Genomic DNA, 22,560 nt, shown 5'->3' on the forward strand with positions numbered 1-22,560 from the left:
ACTATGACTAAATATGTCTGCACCACACAACAACAAGTTCACACTCATTTCTCTCTGAAAGGAGGAGTCAATGCAAAGTGAGCCGTGTTCCTCCTCTACTTATGTGACTGCAGAGAGGAGGACAGAGGACAGTGGACACACACTTTAACATGATGGACTATAGGACAGGACTGCTGCTTCTAACTGTCTGCTGGGCAGGTGGAGATCTTCAATCATATTGATTTTACACAGCATTACTTTGTGTTTCCAGCTTATTCAACTTGATATTTATTCATCTACCTTACAGGTGTTGATGCTCAGACTCTGACTCAATCTGAACCAGTGGTTACAAGTCCTGGAGGATCCCACAGACTGACCTGTACAGCCTCTGGGTTCACATTCAGCAGCAACTGGATGGCCTGGGTCAGACAGGCTCCTGGAAAAGGACTGGAGTGGATTGCGGCTATGTATGATAGTAGCAGCATCTACTACCCTGCGTCAGTGAAAGGCCGGTTCACCATCTCCAGAGACAACAGCAGACAGCAGGTGTATCTGCAGACGAACAGTCTGAAGACTGAAGATTCTGCTGTTTATTATTGTGCCAGAGAGCCACAGTGACACGAGCTGACTGAGCAGCTGTACAAAAAGCTGCAGGAGTTGTCTTTACTTGACTGACGGATCCTTGGAGAGAGCTGGACTCTCATGAAACATTAAAAATGACCCCACAAACATCATTTCAACAGAGCGTATAATCTGACCACTGATCACATGACTTAAACTGAGTTCATGTCATAATCACTTTCTCATATATCTCCAACAACAGCAAACACATCAGTATGAACGAGTGTCCTAAATACTACAGGAACATATTACAGCCTGTCTGTCTCTGACTCAGTCTCGTTCTCCTTCAGATCATTGCTGCTTCACTTTGATGGTTTTAGAAGAACAGAACTACTTAAACAACAGAGCTCCCACTCGTCCACAAATAATCTTCCTCTTTGTTCCTGACCAAGATTTTAAAATCTGTTAACCACGAGTCTAAAGTCATCATGGAGGAGAAGACGGTGTGTCCCCTCATCAGCTGGTTCAGGACTGAGTCCCTGATCAGAGCTTCATGATATTTCTCAGTCTGCTCCTCAGCTGTAGAGACACTCTGCTTATGGAAATGTATCTGTAGCTGTGTCACATGATCCATTGAGATGCTGCAGAGGGAGGGCTATGCAAACCGCTCATCTTCATAAACACATCAGGAACTTGTGGCAGCACTCGGACAGTTTCAGGCATCTTTAATAAACAGAGATTACAGAGCTCTGAACTACAGAATGGACATCACTGTTATCTGGAGTTTATTACTCGTTGTTGCTGTTCATGGTGAGAAAATGAATTCTGTTTCAGTTCTTTAAGGACATGTCCAACCTGCTCTGACTAGTTTGTTTGAGACTGATCATGATTTCTATGACTGCAGGAGTTTGGAGTGAGATCAAACTGGAGCAGACTCCCTCTGAGGTGAAACGAGCTGGAGAGACCGTGAGGATGTCATGTGTCATATCTGGGTTTAGCATGACGAGTGCCTATATCCACTGGATACGACAGAGACCAGGGAGAGCTCTGGAGTGGATTGGGAGGATGAATGCAGGTTCAAACTCTGCTAGCTATGCCAGCTCCTTCCAGAGTCGTTTCCCCATGACTGAAGATGTGCCCAGCAGCACTCAGTACCTCCAGGTTCAGAGCCTGACAGCTGAAGACTCTGCTGTTTACTACTGCGCTCGAAGAGACACAGTGAGTGAGGACAGCGGAGCAGCTGCACAAAAACCTCCACAGACCAGCAGCTGTGGGATCTGAAAGACACCTGCTGTGTTTGTCTGCTATCATCTTTTCAAAAAGGTCATCTGATGTCATGGAGCGTAGAAACAAGACTCAGAGAAACTCACACTTTAACCTGAGCAGGCTCTGGACCCGACTCTCAGAGGGTTCAAGTTTTCAATCCTCAGAGACAAAGCAGACCACATTTCCAAAAGAAGACATTTAAAGTGATTCAAACATGAACATCATTTCCTGTTTCACCAACATCTGCATCCATTTCAAACTGTAATGTCCTCCATGAAACATGCTGTTTGATAAAGTAATAAAAGAAGGTCAAAATGTCACACAGTGATGGTTTCATAAATGTCTGTGATCTTTAATATCCTCTCAACACGTCTTTTAAATGTGCTATAAATAAACTTGCCTTATTTCACTTGTTCATTGAGAAAGTGATGAGTAATATGAAGCTGATTGGAAGATGAAAATCATTTTGGTACGACTCTACAAACAAATGTGTTCCTCACTTCTGGACATAAACGCCTCTTTGCAATACGTCATCATGGATCAGAAGTTAACTTTAATGTCACTTTGTCTGAAGACTCTTCAGAATCTGGTCCTGAGGACTGGATGGATCCACTTTCTTGAGTTTTGTGTCTTTTCAAAGCAGCCTTGATGAATCCAGTCATTTCAAAACAGACACAGTAAAGAAATCTGAGGCAGAGTCTTCATGCTTTTCATTTTCAGCAGTGAGGTGGAGTCAATGCAAATCTTCATCACTTCCATCCCTGATAATCTCCCTGCAAACGGAGGACAAAGCAGTCCCCCAACCAGACACACACACACACACACACACACACACACACATTTCTACCATGACTTCAGCTCCATGGAGAACATTTCTCATGCTGTCATCAGTTTCTGGTAAGATTCACTCGTTCTCATCTCTGTGTCGAGGTTTGTGTTCGGCTGTGTGTTGATCTGTAATTTCTCCTCAGTGGTTTGGAGTCAGACTCTGACTGAGTCTGAACCTGTGGTGAAGAGACCTGGAGAGTCCCACAGACTGACCTGTACGTACTCAGGGATCTCAGATGGAGACGCTGATCTTGCCTGGATCAGACAAGCTGCAGGAAAAGGACTGGAGTGGGTTTCTTACATTTCTGCTCCGAGTGGAAGCACTAAAGCTTATTCCACATCAGTGCAGAATCGCTTCACCATCTCCAGAGACAACGATGTGGACCAGGTCTATCTGCAGATGAGCAGTCTGACAGCTGGAGACTCTGCTGTGTATTACTGTGCCAGAGCCCCACAACAACACAAACCATCTGTAGAGCTGAACAAAAACCCCTCAGAGCCTGAACACCTGTGACATGAAGCCACCAGAGGAGGAGCCCTCAGACCAACAATGATCAAACAGCAGCTTAGTAACAGAGACTAAACACACATACACATTTATAAATCCTCCAAAAGTCTGTTTTCTGACTGAACCAATATTTGAGAGTTAATGAGCTCACTCTGTTAGCTAACAGCTACTCTTTAAGAAACAGTCTTCATCTACCAAGTCAGGAACCATCAAATATTCCTTCATTCAAACACCCTTTGACACAAACTGGGATTGGATTGACCTCATTTGACAAAATCAAAGTAGGAATCAAAAGAAACCTGACTTTCTCCTGACACACGAGGAAGTAAACTGTGTGTCAGTGTTTGTGTTTGAGTTGCTCTTTATGAAAAACTGTTGTTGGTTGGAGGATGCATTACAAACATGAATCTTTACTTTGCCTCAAACTACATTTATCTAAATGTTGTCAGAGTTATCCAATGTTTCCAAGAGGATCAAACAAAGAGTCAAACTCCATCATCCATGAGAGGAGAAGTTCATGCAAATGGGATCACTCTCTCTGAAAGGAGGAGTCAATGCAAAGTGAGCCGTGTTCCTCCTCTACTTATGTGACTGCAGAGAGGAGGACAGAGGACAGTGGACACACACTTTAACATGATGGACTATAGGACAGGACTGCTGCTTCTAACTGTCTGCTGGGCAGGTGGAGATCTTCAATCATATTGATTTTACACAGCATTACTTTGTGTTTCCAGCTTATTCAACTTGATATTTATTCATCTACCTTACAGGTGTTGATGCTCAGACTCTGACTGAATCTGAACCAGTGGTTAAAAGTCCTGGAGGATCCCACACACTGACCTGTACAGGCTCTGGGTTCACATTCAGTAGCCACTCTATGAACTGGGTCAGACAGGCTCCTGGAAAAGGACTGGAGTGGATTGCTTATATCAGATATGATAGTGTCAGCATCTACTACTCTGAGTCAGTGAAAGGCCGGTTCACCATCTCCAGAGACGACAGCAGACAGCAGGTGTATCTGCAGACGAACAGTCTGCAGACTGAAGATTCTGCAGTTTATTATTGTGCCAGAGAGCCACAGTGACACGAGCTGGCTGAGCAGCTGTACAAAAACCTGCAGGAGTTGTCTTTACTTGACTGACGGATCCTTGGAGAGAGCTGGACTCTCATGAAACATTAAAAATGACCCCACAAACATCATTTCAACAGAGCGTATAATCTGACCACTGATCACATGACTTAAACTGAGTTCATGTCATAATCACTTTCTCATATATCTCCAACAACAGCAAACACATCAGTATGAACGAGTGTCCTAAATACTACAGGAACATATTACAGCCTGTCTGTCTCTGACTCAGTCTCGTTCTCCTTCAGATCATTGCTGCTTCACTTTGATGGTTTTAGAAGAACAGAACTACTTAAACAACAGAGCTCCCACTCGTCCACAAATAATCTTCTTCTTTGTTCCTGACCAAGATTTTAAAATCTGTTAACCACGAGTCTAAAGTCATCATGGAGGACAAGACGGTGTGTCCCCTCATCAGCTGGTTCAGGACTGAGTCCCTGATCAGAGCTTCATGATATTTCTCAGTCTGCTCCTCAGCTGTAGAGACACTCTGCTTATGGAAATGTATCTGTAGCTGTGTCACATGATCCATTGAGATGCTGCAGAGGGAGGGCTATGCAAACCGCTCATCTTCATAAACACATCAGGAACTTGTGGCAGCACTCGGACAGTTTCAGGCATCTTTAATAAACAGAGATTACAGAGCTCTGAACTACAGAATGGACATCACTGTTATCTGGAGTTTATTACTCGTTGTTGCTGTTCATGGTGAGAAAATGAATTCTGTTTCAGTTCTTTAAGGACATGTCCAACCTGCTCTGACTAGTTTGTTTGAGACTGATCATGATTTCTATGACTGCAGGAGTTTGGAGTGAGATCAAACTGGAGCAGACTCCCTCTGAGGTGAAGCGAGCTGGAGAGACCGTGAGGATGTCATGTGTCATATCTGGGTTTGACATGACGAGCTACTATATCCACTGGATACGACAGAGACCAGGGAGAGCTCTGGAGTGGATTGGGAGGATGGACACAGGTTCAAACTCTGCTAGCTATGCCAGCTCCTTCCAGAGTCGTTTCCCCATGACTGAAGATGTGCCCAGCAGCACTCAGTACCTCCAGGTTCAGAGCCTGACAGCTGAAGACTCTGCTGTTTACTACTGCGCTCGAGAGACACAGTGAGTGAGGACAGCGGAGCAGCTGCACAAAAACCTCCACAGACCAGCAGCTGTGGGATCTGAAAGACACCTGCTGTGTTTGTCTGCTATCATCTTTTCAAAAAGGTCATCTGATGTCATGGAGCGTAGAAACAAGACTCAGAGAAACTCACACTTTAACCTGAGCAGGCTCTGGATTCAAAGTCAACAGCTACTGGATCTACTGAACCGGACAGAGTCCAGGAAGAGGACTGAAACTAGTTCCTGATATTAATAATCAACACGACTCTCAGAGGGTTCAAGTTTTCAATCCTCAGAGACAAAGCAGACCTGCATGTGGATATTCTGAGGGCTGCTGTTTCTTATTGTGCCACACAGACTCACAGTCACACAGCTATACCAGATCCCTCAGGACCCAGTCCCCCTCACTGGACTGACTAATGTTACTGAACATATATAGAGATCTAAGAAAGGAAACACCAGACTCACGATTCAGGGCTCAACTTTAGTCCAAAAGTAGACCTCAAGTTGTTTCTTATGAAACAGAGAATACAACTACAACTAAATTCACATCCAACTTTAACTTCTGAGCAATGAAACAGCCTGTCAGATCCCTCTGCATGGTCTGACCTCGTGTCCTCTAGGAACAATACTAATGCATGCACAGGACACGATGAGGGGAGAGAGGAGACAGAAAACAAAAGTCCACTCACGAGCAGAGACAGAGTCAAATATCAGCTACAGAGTCACATTTTATACAAGGGGTTCCCAGACGTTTGCAGAGGGACCCCGTTTGTTGGATGAGAATACTTACAAACCCCCCCCCCCCAGATGCATCTTGATTTATCAACCACTGCTAGAATTAGAGCTTCACATCCCTCTATGAGAACCAATTAATACTCATCTGCTGATAAAGGCTGCTAACAAAAACTCTTACTCCTTATCTGTCAAACTCACTGATGGCATAAAGGACTAAAACATTATCATCGCTGAACTCTGACGTGTCTCGTGATTTTAAATGCCTTGACTGCAGAGTTTGACAGCTTCTCGTTTTAAATGAATATTTTAATGTTATATGTTATAAATATAAATGTTATAAACTATTCAAAAATGAGAATTTAATCTATGATTAACCAGAAAAACTATTAGAACTTAAGTTTTGTGTAGTTGAAAATGACTGCTGATAGTTTAGGTCTCCTCACTGTGCAGCACTGTAGGAAACAGCGTTGGGTTTTTGCACAAGGGTTTATCACAGTGATACATGGGGTGGGGCACTGTGATATGAAGCCGTACAAAAACCTAAGAGCAACAATCTTAAACCCTACTCTTCTTATGATGGACAAATGAGCACAGGACAAAGTGTGTCTCTCAGAAACATGAGGTAAATATTGGGTTAATTATTTTTTAAAGCAGATTTGTCATTAAAGTCCTCTTTTTAAAAGTTTAGAGTCACAGCTTGTTCCTGTATGTAAATGTTACTCTGATTAAATCTCAACTTTAAAAAGTTAACACAAATCAAAATGTTCTGGAGCTGACAAAAAGACAGCAGGGCTTCACGCTCAACAAGACTTAGTGATTTAAACCCTTTGGGGATATTTTCAGAGTGTTTTCTGGTCCTTCAGGTTTTTGTTCAAGCAGTGAGTTGGGATGTATCACTGTGATGCATTTGACCTCTGGGGTAAGGGGACTACAGTCATCGTTTCTTCAGGTAAGTCAAATCTAAACAACGATCTGTCACTGTATTTTATTTATTAAGTGATTATTGATTTAGAGAAGGTAGACTCAGATTTAATGCTTCGTGAATCAGTTACCAAAACTAGAGAGCCAAAGAGAGGATGGTTGTTGGTGTAATGGTTTCCTAGAAAGTATTTTAAAAAGTTATTTGTGACGTAATTTAACTCAAGACAGTTTGTTTTAATTTACCCGTTTGATCTAACAGGCTGGGATTGTAACTGCTGCTGTTTTTAAACACTGTTAATAATTGTTTTATGCTGTGGAGACTCAAGAAGTAAGGCTGTTTCAATCTGAACATACTGTAGATATTAACTTTGTATGGTTTAACATTAAGTCCGTGTGTTAAGTTCATACAGTTAAATACTGTCTGAACTTTTGAGAAAACCCTTCAAGTGATTTAGAATAATAATAATAATACATTTTATTTTATTCTCTAACCTTTAACTTATTACAGTTTTAAAAATACTCTGTTTTCAATAATAATTCAAGTTATTAAAACAATTGTTTTGATATATTATTAATGTATATATATTTTGAGTCCACAGAGCAGTGTTTTGTTTAGATTGCTGATGTGAGCTTTAAGTTTCCTTCAATCTGTTCATAAGTCAAAATCAATCAATAGTTTTTATTAAACGGCTTTTAACTGTGAAAAAATGCCCCAAAAAAATACCAAGAGTTTCTTAACTAATGTAAAAATGTGTGCAATTCATTTATTTAAGTTTTTATTTTATCACTTTTTACAGTTTTTTAACAACTATTATTAATTATATTATACAAAGCTGTTCCCGTTAATCTGGCGTTCTACTTTTACAAAAAATAAAGATTAATTTAAGTTTTTGAATACTTAAATTTTCCAGCAAAGAATGACATTTTTATATTCACAATGAGGTATTCTGAAAAGTGATACCTAGATTGTCCAGTATTAAAAAATATAAACGTTAAAAAAATTCAGCCAAATTTATCAGATGATAAACACTACCAGTCAAAAGTTTGGAAACACCGTCTCAGTCAAGGGTTTGTATTTATGTTAATGATTGTAAACACTGTAGATTAATACCAAAGACATCAAAACTATGAAAGAAATTATTTAATTTTTTAAAAAGTGTTCAACAAAGCAGAATATGTTTTATATTTTAGATTCTGTAAAGTAGCCCCCTTTTTCCTCTTGGTATTCTCTCAGTCTGCTTCATGAAGTGGTCTCCTGGAATGGTTTCTCTCAGTCTGCTTCATGAAGTGGTCTCCTGGAATGACTTGCCTTCTTAATGTGTGTGAGACCATCAGTTGTGTTGTTCAGAGGTAGGGTTAGTACACAGTGGATAGTCCTATTTGACTCCTGTTGTAATCCAGATTATGGTAAAACCAGATTATTTCATAGTGTTGATGTCTTCAGTATTAATCTACAATGTTGAACATAATTAAAATAAATAAAAACCATTGAATGAGAAGGAGTGTCCAAACGTTTGACTGGTAGTGTGTATGTTATAATAAAGAGAGTGCTGTTAGTCATTTATGTGTTGTTACTGATTTGATATTAAGACTTTGGGTTTGATTTTTGAAAAGGTTCAAGATGAGCAGTTGTGATAATCTATGTGTTTTTCCATCCTGCTGATTTAACTCTTTAAATCTCTTTATAAAGGACCTGTGCCCACACCCACTCTCTATCCTGTGGCTCAATGCAACTCCCGGACTGGAAATGAAATCACTGTTGGTTGTTTGGCACATGACTTCACCCCATCGAGTACTTTCCAGTGGACCGATGCCAGTGGGACCAGTTTAACCTCTGCACAATACCCTGCAGCTGTTGGTGGCAACAAATATACAGGACTCAGTTTGGTTCAAGTGTCAAAATCTGACTGGAGCTCAGGGAAGTCCTTCGAATGTACTTTGACTTATCCTGGAGACTCCATGAATGTGACAGTGAAGAGTATGTGATATACTATAATGCCTCTCTAATGTCTAATCCTTTTTATTATGTTCAGAATTCTTCTTTTTTTTTCTTTGTATATTTTCATACATTACTCTGAATATAAACCAATTGCCATCTCTGTCCCTTTTCAACTGCATAGAGCCCTCTCCTCCAGAGTTAACAGCGGCATCATTTACTGTCACCCTGAACCAACCCAGTCCCAAAGAACTGTTCACCAACAACCAGGCAAAACTGGAGTGCATCGTTTCTGGACAAGACCGGACCGCTGTAAATGACAAGAAAATAACTTGGCAAATTGATGAACGCATTGTGAAGGAGACCATTGCTGAACATTTACTGACAGATGGTCAATACAGCAAAATCAGCACGCTGACTCTGAGTTACACAGAGTGGCAGAGTATCAACAAAGTGCGTTGTTCTGCTGAAAGTGACGATATGGCACCAATAATTCAACACCTAACTGTCAAAAAAGCAGGTTTGTTACTCACTCCTTGTTAAAACAGTAACCTGTGAGACACACAAACATGTAGTAGTAAGTGTACAGTGAACTTAAATCCTGTTGATCCTCTTTCAGTTGGAAACAACCCAGAAGTGACCGTCCACATCCTCCCAGAGGAGGACATCAATAACACAGGCAAGGTCACTCTGGTGTGTCTGGTCTCCAGTTCAGTACAGCGGGATCACTACATTGCCTGGACGGAGTCTAAGGGGCAAAAGATTTCCAACTATGAAGATGGCATTGACTTCCCCCTGCAGAAGAACCAGGGTGTCTACTTGGTAACAAGCATTTACTACACAACCAAGAAGAAGTGGGACGACAACTACATGTTTAACTGCAACGTCTGGCCTGCTGGCAGCAAAGGCCGCATGGATCCAAAAGGAGTGTCTAAAGCCCAGGGTAACTCCTGTGGGTGTGACTAACAGAAGAGTGTGCTTTAAGTGTTGTTTAGCATTCATGTTTTGTTCTGTGTGTGTGTGTGTGTGTGTGTGTGTGTGTGTGTGTGTGTGTGTGTGTGTGTGTGTGTGTGTGTGTGTGTGTGTGTGTGTGTGTGTAACCTCTGGTGTTGTAATTGTGCACCCTCTTACGTCAACCAGTCTTTGTCAGTGTAAAAATAACCTTCCTGTTTATCTGTGTTTGTTGGATACCTAACAGCCTGTGAAGTGTGCTGACTGTTTCAAATAAATGTTGCATGGAGAAAAGTCTGTTACATGTATTTAACTATTTGACGCCAACACAAAGTAATTGGTTTATTTGCCGTTTCATATTTGAACTGGAGAAATGACCACAGAGCGAGTCCAAGAGGTTTATACTAAATCTGAACATACATGGGGTTTGTTGACTCACACACCCTCACTCACACTTCTTATCTAACCACCTTTACCTTCCTCTTCTTATATCTTTCTTCAGAGATAAGTAAGAGTTATCTTCTGAACTGGAGAAATTACACCAATGAAGATGATGACTTCAGCAGCCTGTGGTCCACAGCCTTCTCTTTCATACTGCTCTTCATATCCTCTTTCCTCTATAGCATGATAATCAGCCTGGTCAAGGTAAACACGGGGCCTTTTTCTACATTTCAGTTTCACTAACTTATCAGTTATTGCATTATATTTTACAATTAGCATTTTGAATAATGCAAGGACATGAATCACTGACACAAACAATACGTTTACACAAAGGCAAGTCACTTTGGACCGACTTATGAGTGGGTGCAGCGTCATCTTTTGGTCTTTGCAGATCAAAATGTGCAAAAGAAGAAAAGATACTGCATAGTCAAAAAATGGTCAGCTGCAGACCTTATCATCAAGTTGTGTTTATAGTTTATGAAGTAATATCGTTCAATAAAAGTGAGTGAATAAGGAGAGTTATGTAATTGATTTTAGTACCACCACAGCAGTTTCATCTGTCAGCAGAGTTATGACGAGTGAGTTTTAAATTCTTCACTGCACATAAAAAAAGAATCAATAAGGTGTTCAAATATAAAACAAAATTATTTTCTTCTTTAGGAGGAAACCTTTGATATTAATGCTATAAAATGAGAATAAAATCAACCAACCAGAACTGTGTCTTTATCTATAAAGCGCCAAATCCCAACAAACGTTCTCCTCAGACTCTTTCCAAACAGAGCCGGTCTAGACCGTACTCTATGTTCTATTATTAACAAAGACCCAACATCAAGACCGGATCAGATCCAGTCCCATCTTACAGACCGGACTCAGTCTGATCTCATCTTAATCCACCATGAGCAGAGCACTTTGCAGCATTTAGCAAGTTACAGTGGCAAGGACAAACTTCCTTTAACAGGCAGAAACCTCCAGCAGGACCAGACTCATGTTAGACACACATCTGAATCTGAGACCGTGTTGGAGAGAGGGATAGAGGGAGATGAAGAGAGAGAGAGGTGATAGAGAGAGGGATAGAGGGAGATGAAGAGAGAGAGAAAGACAGAGACTATTTGTATCAAACAATCAGATCATGACATAAAGTAATGATTTGCTTCTTTTGCAGATGAGGAGTCACTAAGGAAGGAATGGATGCACAGCACAGAGAAGTATTATTATTTTATGAGGACTTTTTAACACCTTTGCATAATCTTCAAATTGCTGTGAACTTTTAAATGAATATTTCACGTTTAATGCTTTAAAAACTCTTAAATATTTACCTGTAACTGTTGTAGGGAGAATAACAGCTGTGTCTTTCAGTGATACGGATGAATATATTTTGCAGCTTTTGAGGATTTTGTCGTTACTTGAGGGGCAACACAGAGATCTCAGAACCTCTAAAATAACACCACATCAAGTCAACATGTTCCAAACTTCTGTTAGAATTCAAACTCTCACTTCCTTGTGATGCTAAACATATCATCTTTAGAGAGCCACTTCCCCTCTCTCTCTCTGCACCCCTGGGAACACACCTGTGACAGTGACACTTTGTAGAAACTGCCAGAGCTAAGAATAAGCTTCCTCGAAGACATTCACTGCACATGTTTGCATATCAGTATGAATCCAAGCGTGGAGTGGCTGATGTGCACACTGAAAACAAACGCAGTAACAAAGACGACACAAAAGCTCTACAGAGAGTGTTGTTTGTGTTTTATGTGATTCTGTATTTTGCTGCATGCTTCAGATTGATGAGTTCTTGTGTGATACAGAGATGAACATAGGTACATATGTATGAAGGTGCATATGTTGCAAAATGCATAAGCTTGTAGACTTGATGTGAGAACATGTAGAATACGATTTGAGAACTTGTGGATCAAGAATCTGAACTTGTATGTTTCATTTTTTACTTGTAATAGTAACAAATCTGCATACTTCTTGCGACAATGTGTTGCAAAACAAACTTGAACTTGTTGCTGTGGTGGGGGTGAGAGGTGGGGTGAGGGTTTAACCAATCAGAAGTCAGAAGACGAAGCGCTATGGCTCACCAACCCAGGTTAAGTTTATTCCAAAAGCTATGTTTTGGTAGATTGGCGTTATGATTTAGCAGTCAATAAACGGCATCACCATAACTTTACATTTTGAATATTATTATCACTGAGTTGTGGTTGTAAATATCAATCTATACACGTGCCAATATTTTTTGTGTGACTTCACATTCAGAACACGGTTGTATGAATATTTTCCACAAGCTCCCTTGTAGGTAGTTTTTTTCTGTGACTTCAAATTCAGATTTTTTTATCCACAAGTTCTCAAATCGTATTCTGCAGGTTCTCACATCAAGTCTACAAGCTTGTGCATTTTGCAACAAATGTACCTTCATACATATGAGGGTTCTTCTTAGTTTGTAGAACATCATGGCAGCTTACAATAGAGACCTTTTACAACAGGACTGGCCTGTCCTGCAGGTCTGTCTGTGTCTAACCCCTGTTTTCTGAATGGGGTTAAGGACACTTTAGCGCTAACTGTTGTTGTGACCTTGAGTTTCTTTCTGAACATTATTCATCCTAGATAAAATAATGAGTCATTTCTCCTTCATGTCTTTCACTCCCATGTCTCTGCTGTCTGATGTGTTGCTCATAGGCAAGTTAAGGCAAACTTTGAGGGTGTGCTTTTGAAGTCCAAACAAAGATACAGTGGGCTGAAGTATACTTAACTTTAAATCCACCTTATCATTTTTTAATCAATTATTTTTAATCAATGAAAGGTTGGCTGATCATGTGTTTGTAACTATGTGTTAAAATTCATTCACACTGTAATATTTGCTTGATTCTTGATGTATATGTAAAATGAGTTTAGAAAAACTTTCTGCACTGATGAACTTGTTCTTAACGACTTGAATAAAAGCATCTTTAATATCTGTAAAAAATATAGTTTGTTGTTTTTTCTTATATAATTTATTATAACACATGTTTTATTATTAATCTCACTCAATTAAAAAATACTTCCCTAAGGCTGTCAGATAAAAAGTTGTACTTGTTAATAAATGTGTAATTCAGTGTTTTAGTGAGCAGGAGGAGCGTTTATCAGTCAGGACAGGGAAGAGGGGAAATGAAGGGAGGAGAGCGAGGGGTAAGAGACTCTGAGTCACAGCTGAGAGTGAAGCTGCAGAGAGGAGGATGCTTCTGTGCTCGGCCAAAACATGTTAAAAAGTAAGTGAAGGCTGCCATCTGGTGGCATGCTCATGAAGTGAACTCTTGTTTTGATGAAAGTAGATCAAGGTCATGTCTGGTCATTTCAGTCCCTCCTCTGTGAGTAGCTTTTACTGCTGGTGATATTTTTATACTTCTGTTACTTGTCTGTGAAATCTATAAAGGTTAAAAATAATATCACTACAAGAAGTTTTAAAAAGATGTCAGCAATACTAGAATTATTAAACAGCTCACCGTTTATGAATGAGCTATCTTTATCCACTTATCCATTTAATTTAATTTTAATTCATTACTTCTAATTTATCTACTCGGTTTTATTGATATTTTAAGCCTTCATTTTTTTTTTCAACACTTATCCTTTTTAATTTAATTATTTTAACTCTTTATATTCTTAAGTACTCAGTGTGCATGCTGCAGTTTTTGTAAGGAGCTGTATCACAGTGTGGTATATAGCGGGAGCGGCTACCACAGTGATACATCCAATGACAAAAACTTCAATCCTCTGATAACTTAATGTGACGCTGATGCAGAAACACGTCAGCTGTTGCTCTGCTGCTGTCTGTACCCAACACTATTTACTATGTTAAGTTACAGAAGAACACAGAGAGTAGATCAAACATAACTGGATGCATATTAAATATAATGTTTGAAGTGTTTGCTATGTGTTCTTGTTGATTGTTCCTGTTCTGGTTTTTGTTTTTAACTCTGTAAAGCACTTTGAATTGCTCTGTGTATGAATGCTTCTTTATAAATAAACCTGCCTTGTCTTTATATATCCTTACACTAATGGTTGTGTGTCACACTGTGATGCTCTCTCATGGTTTTATGGTCTTACTGTAAAAGGAAACTGGGAAAGAGTAACTACTCCTCAACAGACGGCAAAGACCATGAGCAACATCAGGAAAAGGTTTTTGTACGAGCATGTGTTAATGTGGATATGACGGGAACCACAGTGATATATAGTCATACAAAAACCTGACCCTGACTGAGCTGAACCACGTTTCTACCATTCAGTGGAAAAGAGGATATTTAAATAACAAAGTGTTCAAAGTAAGAGCAGCTAATAAAAGCTTTTTATTTCACCATCAGAAAAACATTCAGCTGCTTTCTTACAGATAACTTGTTTACATGAAACTCATCTCTAATCTGATCACAAACAAACTAACAAAGACTGTTCATGTCAATATCTCATTTCTTTCACACTATCTAATCTTAACTCTTTACACAAATATGAAATATATTAAAATAAGACTTGACTTAGTGCTCAGTGTACATGCTGCAGTTTTTGTAAGGAGCTGTATCACAGTGTGGAACATATCAGCTATCCACAGTGAAACATCCAATGACAAAAACTTCAATCCTCTGATAACTTAATGTGACTCTGATGCAGAAACACGTCAGCTGTTGCTCTGCTGCTGTCTGTACCCAACACTATTTACTATGTTAAGTTACAGAAGAACACAGAGAGTAGATCAAACATAACTGGATGCATATTAAATATAATGTTTGAAGTGTTTGCTGTGTGTTCTTGTTGATTGATCCTGTTCTGTTTTTTGTTTTTAACTCTGTAAAGCACTTTGAATTGCTCTGTGTATGAATGCTTCTTTATAAATAAACCTGCCTTAGATAACAAAGTGTTCAAAGTAAGAGCAGCTAATAAAAGCTTTTTATTTCACCATCAGAAAAACATTCAGCTGCTTTCTTACAGATAACTTGTTTACATGAAACTCATCTCTAATCTGATCACAAACAAACTAACAAAGACTGTTCATGTCAATATCTCATTTCTTTCACACTATCTAATCTTAACTCTTTACACAAATATGAAATATATTAAAGTAAGACTTGACTTAGTGCTCAGTGTGCATGCTGCAGTTTTTGTAAGGAGCTGTATCACAGTGTGGTATATAGCGGGAGCTACCACAGTGATACATCCAATGACAAAAACTTCAATCCTCTGATAACTTAATGTGACGCTGATGCAGAAACACGTCAGCTGTTGCTCTGCTGCTGTCTGTACCCAACACTATTTACTATGTTAAGTTACAGAAGAACACAGAGAGTAGATCAAACATAACTGGATGCATATTAAATATAATGTTTGAAGTGTTTGCTGTGTGTTCTTGTTGATTGTTCCTGTTCTGGTTTTTGTTTTTAACTCTGTAAAGCACTTTGAATTGCTCTGTGTATGAATGCTTCTTTATAAATAAACCTGCCTTGTCTTTATATATCCTTACACTAATGGTTGTGTGTCACACTGTGATGCTCTCTCATGGTTTTATGGTCTTACTGTAAAAGGAAACTGGGAAAGAGTAACTACTCCTCAACAGACGGCAAAGACCATGAGCAACATCAGGAAAAGGTTTTTGTACGAGCATGTGTCAATGTGGATATGACTACAACCACAGTGATATATAGTCATACAAAAACCTGACCCTGACTGAACAAAGGCCCAAAGTTACTGAGTCCTACATACAGGAGGAGATATCCATGAAACAATGACAGGTAATTTTTTAAAAATGTATTTTTAATTTCTATTTCTTCACTAATTTAAATAGAAACAAGTAAAGTCAGTTAAAAACCTGTGTGATATATTAGGTGAGGACAGGTTTGGTCTTGTACCATTCAGTGTATAAATGCTAGAACCATATTCTAAAGCTCTAACAAAATGCAAAATCAAGTCTTTGCATGTGCTGAAAAATAACACACAACACTGCATTAATAAAGCTGCTGTCCACCTTTCATCACATGCAGGTTTGTTCTGTTTGTTTTATTCATGCATTGAACGATGGTAATTCATGAAAACACAAACGTGGGTTTCACTCAAAGAAGATTTGAGATGAAACTTTAAATGAAAAGAAGGAGAACTGTTGCACCGTGCATGCAGAGAAAGACTCAGCACAGGTTTTTGCATTGTGGTATCTCACTGTGGACGCGGGTAGCAGCTGGGGCACAGTGATTCACACTGTTACAAAAACTTCTCATGAGAGACAGAAGTCTGGAGATGATAAATTTGTACACTGATAATGTTTTAAAACACATTCAGTCTACTAAAACAAAAAGAAGCAATACATGCACAGCTTTGAAGACTGCATGAATTCATTTAACTGATACAGACTGATTGTAGAATGATCTCTGTGGTCACCCAGGAGGTGGATAATATGCATGAAAACATAAATAGTGTGAATGAAGTGTTTGTCATTCTGATGGAGCGTGTGTCTTCATGCTGCTACGCTTTATTACTCTTTTAGATGAGGTCAGATCTTTTGTTTTATTTCAGTGTGTTTGAAAAACTGTCTCTTATTTGTTCTTAATTTGTTTTTGTTTTAGTGGGACTCTTTTGGAAATGTTACTAAACTGTTTTTATTAAATAATAAATATTTGAACACATTTGAGAATACAGCAGAAAAGCACGTGTTTGATGTGTGTGTTGTGAGAGGGAGTTTGCAGGGTGGAGTTTTTGAATGGAGTTATATCACAGTGCACTATAACAACCACTGTGATACATCCTGTGACGAAAACCTCTTCCTGATACGGACCAAATGTGGAGCTGATGTAGAGACCATTAGTTTACAGCTAACATCAAACACAGAGATAATGAGACTTTTAAACCAAAGACATATTTATTCAGTCTGACTTTAATGTAGGGTTTAACAATTGTATTACTTTTTACTTTAATATTGATTTTAATGTTGTTTTATTATCTTATTAATTCAAACTATTTGTTTTTTATTTATCTACTCAGTTTTATTGACATTTTAAGCCTTCATTTTATCTTCAACTCTCGTCCTTACCCTTTTTTTATTTATTTATTTTCACTATTTATATTCTTAATGTTAATTTGATGCTTTAACTTATGTTATTTGCACATATTTTATTGTTGTCAAGTCAAACTTTCTTTATAGAGCACATTTAAAAAAACAACCGCAGTTGGTCAAAGTGCTGTACAAGCTTAAAAACACAATCAATAAAAACAAATATTAAAAAGAATAGATATTAATAACACAATAGATAACACAAGAAAAAGACACAATAAATAAAAGCAAAATAAAATGTTGGATATCTTGTTCAACGAGTATTAAAAGCCAATGCAAAGAAGTGCATTTTAAGTAAAACTGTGTGCATTAGTCTCTATTTTAAAATCATTTTTGAACTTTAATATGTCTTGCTATTATTTTATTTCTCCTTCTTGTTTCCAGTTGCTGTAAAGCTCTTTGGGTTGCATGTGATGTGTATGAAAGGTGCTCTATAAATAAAGCTTGATTGATTGACGTAGTTCAGGTATGGCCAATGAGGATGTAATTCATTTTAAAGGTAACAGGTGACAAACAAAAGCATCAGATAAAATATGTCATCAAATCCAAAATATAACTGCCAAGACATCTGAGCCGGACCAAAGTGGGAGACATACAGACACACTTTGTCGTCACTGCAGCCATGTCAGTCTTCTGACTTCGAATCACTGAAGAGGGACAAATGGGACTTTTTTAAAGACAGAATAATTTCAGTCAAGCTGTAAAAATGATGGAAAATGGAGAAAACATGTCATCCTCTTGCCTGATTGCTCCGGGTGCTTACACTGTATAATGTAAAGTAACACTCAGAGTGTATCGTATCAGGAAAAGGTTTTTGTATGAGTGTGTGGCACTGTGTATACGGGGGCAGCCACAGTGATATATAGTCATACAAAAACCTGCCCTGCACTGAGCTGAACCATGTTTCTACCATTCAGTGGAAAAGAGGATATTTAAATAACAAAGTGTTCAAAGTAAGAGCAGCTAATAAAAGCTTTTTATTTCACCATCAGAAAAACATTCAGCTGCTTTCTTACAGATAACTTGTTTACATGAAACTCATCTCTAATCTGATCACAAACAAACTAACAAAGACTGTTCATGTCAATATCTCATTTCTTTCACACTATCTAATCTTAACTCTTTACACAAATATGAAATATATTAAAATAAGACTTGACTTAGTGCTCAGTGTACATGCTGCAGTTTTTGTAAGGAGCTGTATCACAGTGTAGCATATGGCAGCGGCCACAGTGATACATCCAATGACAAAAACTTCAATCCTCTGATAACTTAATGTGACGCTGATGCAGAAACACGTCAGCTGTTGCTCTGCTGCTGTCTGTACCCAACACTATTTACTATGTTAAGTTACAGAAGAACACAGAGAGTAGATCAAACATAACTGGATGCATATTAAATATAATGTTTGAAGTGTTTGCTGTGTGTTCTTGTTGATTGTTCCTGTTCTGGTTTTTGTTTTTAACTCTGTAAAGCACTTTGAATTGCTCTGTGTATGAATGCTTCTTTATAAATAAACCTGCCTTGTCTTTATATATCCTTACACTAATGGTTGTGTGTCACACTGTGATGCTCTCTCATGGTTTTATGGTCTTACTGTAAAAGGAAACTGGGAAAGAGTAACTACTCCTCAACAGACGGCAAAGACCATGAGCAACATCAGGAAAAGGTTTTTGTACGAGCATGTGTCAATGTGGATATGACTACAACCACAGTGATATATAGTCATACAAAAACCTGACCCTGACTGAACAAAGGCCCAAAGTTACTGAGTCCTACATACAGGAGGAGATATCCATGAAACAATGACAGGTAATTTTTTAAAAATGTATTTTTAATTTCTATTTCTTCACTAATTTAAATAGAAACAAGTAAAGTCAGTTAAAAACCTGTGTGATATATTAGGTGAGGACAGGTTTGGTCTTGTACCATTCAGTGTATAAATGCTAGAACCATATTCTAAAGCTCTAACAAAATGCAAAATCAAGTCTTTGCATGTGCTGATAAATAATACACAACACTGCATTAATAAAGCTGCTGTCCACCTTTCATCACATGCAGGTTTGTTCTGTTTGTTTTATTCATGCATTGAACGATGGTAATTCATGAAAACACAAACGTGGGTTTCACTCAAAGAAGATTTGAGATGAAACTTTAAATGAAAAGAAGGAGAACTGTTGCACCGTGCATGCAGAGAAAGACTCAGCACAGGTTTTTGCATTGTGGTATCTCACTGTGTATATGGGGGGTGGGGCACAGTGATTCACACTGTTACAAAAACCTCTCATGAGAGACAGAAGTCTGGAGATGATAAATTTGTACACTGATAATGTTTTAAAACACATTCAGTCTACTAAAACAAAAGGAAGCAATACATGCACAGCTTTGAAGACTGCATGAATTCATTTAACTGATACAGACTGATTGTAGAATGATCTCTGTGGTCACCCAGGAGGTGGATAATATGCATGAAAACATAAATAGTGTGAATGAAGTGTTTGTCATTCTGATGGAGCGTGTGTCTTCATGCTGCTACGCTTTATTACTCTTTTAGATGAGGTCAGATCTTTTGTTTTATTTCAGTGTGTTTGAAAAACTGTCTCTTATTTGTTCTTAATTTGTTTTTGTTTTAGTGGGACTCTTTTGGAAATGTTACTAAACTGTTTTTATTAAATAATAAATATTTGAACACATTTGAGAATACAGCAGAAAAGCACGTGTTTGATGTGTGTGTTGTGAGAGGGAGTTTGCAGGGTGGAGTTTTTGAATGGAGTTATATCACAGTGCACTATAACAACCACTGTGATACATCCTGTGACGAAAACCTCTTCCTGATACGGACCAAATGTGGAGCTGATGTAGAGACCATTAGTTTACAGCTAACATCAAACACAGAGATAATGAGACTTTTAAACTAAAGACATATTTATTCAGTCTGACTTTAATGTAGGGTTTAACAATTGTATTACTTTTTACTTTAATATTGATTTTAATGTTGTTTTATTATCTTATTAATTCAAACTATTTGTTTTTTATTTATCTACTCAGTTTTATTGACATTTTAAGCCTTCATTTTATCTTCAACTCTCGTCCTTACCCTTTTTTTATTTATTTATTTTCACTATTTATATTCTTAATGTTAATTTGATGCTTTAACTTATGTTATTTGCACATATTTTATTGTTGTCAAGTCAAACTTTCTTTATAGAGCACATTTAAAAAAACAACCGCAGTTGGTCAAAGTGCTGTACAAGCTTAAAAACACAATCAATAAAAACAAATATTAAAAAGAATAGATATTAATAACACAATAGATAACACAAGAAAAAGACACAATAAATAAAAGAAAAATAAAATGTTGGATGTCTTGTTCAACGAGTATTAAAAGCCAATGCAAAGAAGTGCATTTTAAGTAAAACTGTGTGCATTAGTCTCTATTTTAAAATCATTTTTGAACTTTAATATGTCTTGCTATTATTTTATTTCTCCTTCTTGTTTCCAGTTGCTGTAAAGCTCTTTGGGTTGCATGTGATGTGTATGAAAGGTGCTCTATAAATAAAGCTTGATTGATTGACGTAGTTCAGGTATGGCCAATGAGGATGTAATTCATTTTAAAGGTAACAGGTGACAAACAAAAGCATCAGATAAAATATGTCATCATATCCAAAATATAACTGCCAAGACATCTGAGCCGGACCAAAGTGGGAGACATACAGACACACTTTGTCGTCACTGCAGCCATGTCAGTCTTCTGACTTCAAATCACTGAAGAGGGACAAATGGGACTTTTTTAAAGACAGAATAATTTCAGTCAAGCTGTAAAAATGATGGAAAATGGAGAAAACATGTCATCCTCTTGCCTGATTGCTCCGGGTGCTTACACTGTATAATGTAAAGTAACACTCAGAGTGTATCGTATCAGGAAAAGGTTTTTGTATGAGTGTGTGGCACTGTGTATACGGGGGCAGCCACAGTGATATATAGTCATACAAAAACCTGCCCTGCACTGAGCTGAACCATGTTTCTACCATTCAGTGGAAAAGAGGATATTTAAATAACAAAGTGTTCAAAGTAAGAGCAGCTAATAAAAGCTTTTTATTTCACCATCAGAAAAACATTCAGCTGCTTTCTTACAGATAACTTGTTTACATGAAACTCATCTCTAATCTGATCACAAACAAACTAACAAAGACTGTTCATGTCAATATCTCATTTCTTTCACACTATCTAATCTTAACTCTTTACACAAATATGAAATATATTAAAGTAAGACTTGACTTAGTGCTCAGTGTGCATGCTGCAGTTTTTGTAAGGAGCTGTATCACAGTGTAGCATATGGCAGCGGCCACAGTGATACATCCAATGACAAAAACTTCAATCCTCTGATAACTTAATGTGACTCTGATTCAGAAACACGTCAGCTGTTGCTCTTCTGCTGTCTGTACCCAACACTATTTACTATGTTAAGTTACAGAAGAACACAGAGAGTAGATCAAACATAACTGGATGCATATTAAATATAATGTTTGAAGTGTTTGCTGTGTGTTCTTGTTGATTGTTCCTGTTCTGGTTTTTGTTTTTAACTCTGTAAAGCACTTTGAATTGCTCTGTGTATGAATGCTTCTTTATAAATAAACCTGCCTTGTCTTTATATATCCTTACACTAATGGTTGTGTGTCACACTGTGATGCTCTCTCATGGTTTTATGGTCTTACTGTAAAAGGAAACTGGGAAAGAGTAACTACTCCTCAACAGACGGCAAAGACCATGAGCAACATCAGGAAAAGGTTTTTGTACGAGCATGTGTCAATGTGGATATGACTACAACCACAGTGATATATAGTCATACAAAAACCTGACCCTGACTGAACAAAGGCCCAAAGTTACTGAGTCCTACATACAGGAGGAGATATCCATGAAACAATGACAGGTAATTTTTTAAAAATGTATTTTTAATTTCTATTTCTTCACTAATTTAAATAGAAACAAGTAAAGTCAGTTAAAAACCTGTGTGATATATTAGGTGAGGACAGGTTTGGTCTTGTACCATTCAGTGTATAAATGCTAGAACCATATTCTAAAGCTCTAACAAAATGCAAAATCAAGTCTTTGCATGTGCTGATAAAT

At 38.0% G+C, this 22,560-nt stretch overlaps 1 protein-coding gene, 1 long non-coding RNA gene and 1 gene segment (V, D, J or C); 2 read left to right on the top strand and 1 right to left on the bottom strand.

The window, feature by feature from the left end:
- Positions 1-22,560, bottom strand: part of LOC117808640 — a 53,151-nt gene that overhangs the window by 4,016 nt on the left and 26,575 nt on the right. Inside the window, exon 3 of one of the 3 annotated variants that reach the window (XR_004630378.1) lies at positions 2,135-2,579. The exons of 1 other annotated variant lie outside the window; for it this stretch is intronic. This is a non-coding gene — a long non-coding RNA (uncharacterized LOC117808640). Of the gene's footprint in view, positions 1-2,134; positions 2,580-20,822; positions 21,199-22,560 lie in introns of those variants that run through there. One more of the 3 variants, XR_004630377.1, reaches the window with a different exon arrangement.
- Positions 1-22,560, top strand: part of LOC117808624 — a 33,716-nt gene that overhangs the window by 3,743 nt on the left and 7,413 nt on the right.
- Positions 4,846-10,229, top strand: LOC117808604 (immunoglobulin gamma-1 heavy chain-like). Its single transcript, XM_034678324.1, has 7 exons — positions 4,846-4,979; positions 5,074-5,380; positions 6,625-6,631; positions 7,025-7,073; positions 8,736-9,023; positions 9,166-9,501; positions 9,601-10,229. The coding sequence occupies exons 1-7, from the start codon at positions 4,931-4,933 to the stop codon at positions 9,945-9,947; spliced, it is 1,383 nt and encodes a 460-aa protein (XP_034534215.1). The 5' UTR covers positions 4,846-4,930; the 3' UTR covers positions 9,948-10,229.

Source organism: Notolabrus celidotus, unplaced genomic scaffold, assembly GCF_009762535.1.
Source record: "Notolabrus celidotus isolate fNotCel1 unplaced genomic scaffold, fNotCel1.pri scaffold_130_arrow_ctg1, whole genome shotgun sequence".
NCBI classification, from domain to species: Eukaryota; Metazoa; Chordata; class Actinopteri; order Labriformes; family Labridae; genus Notolabrus; species Notolabrus celidotus.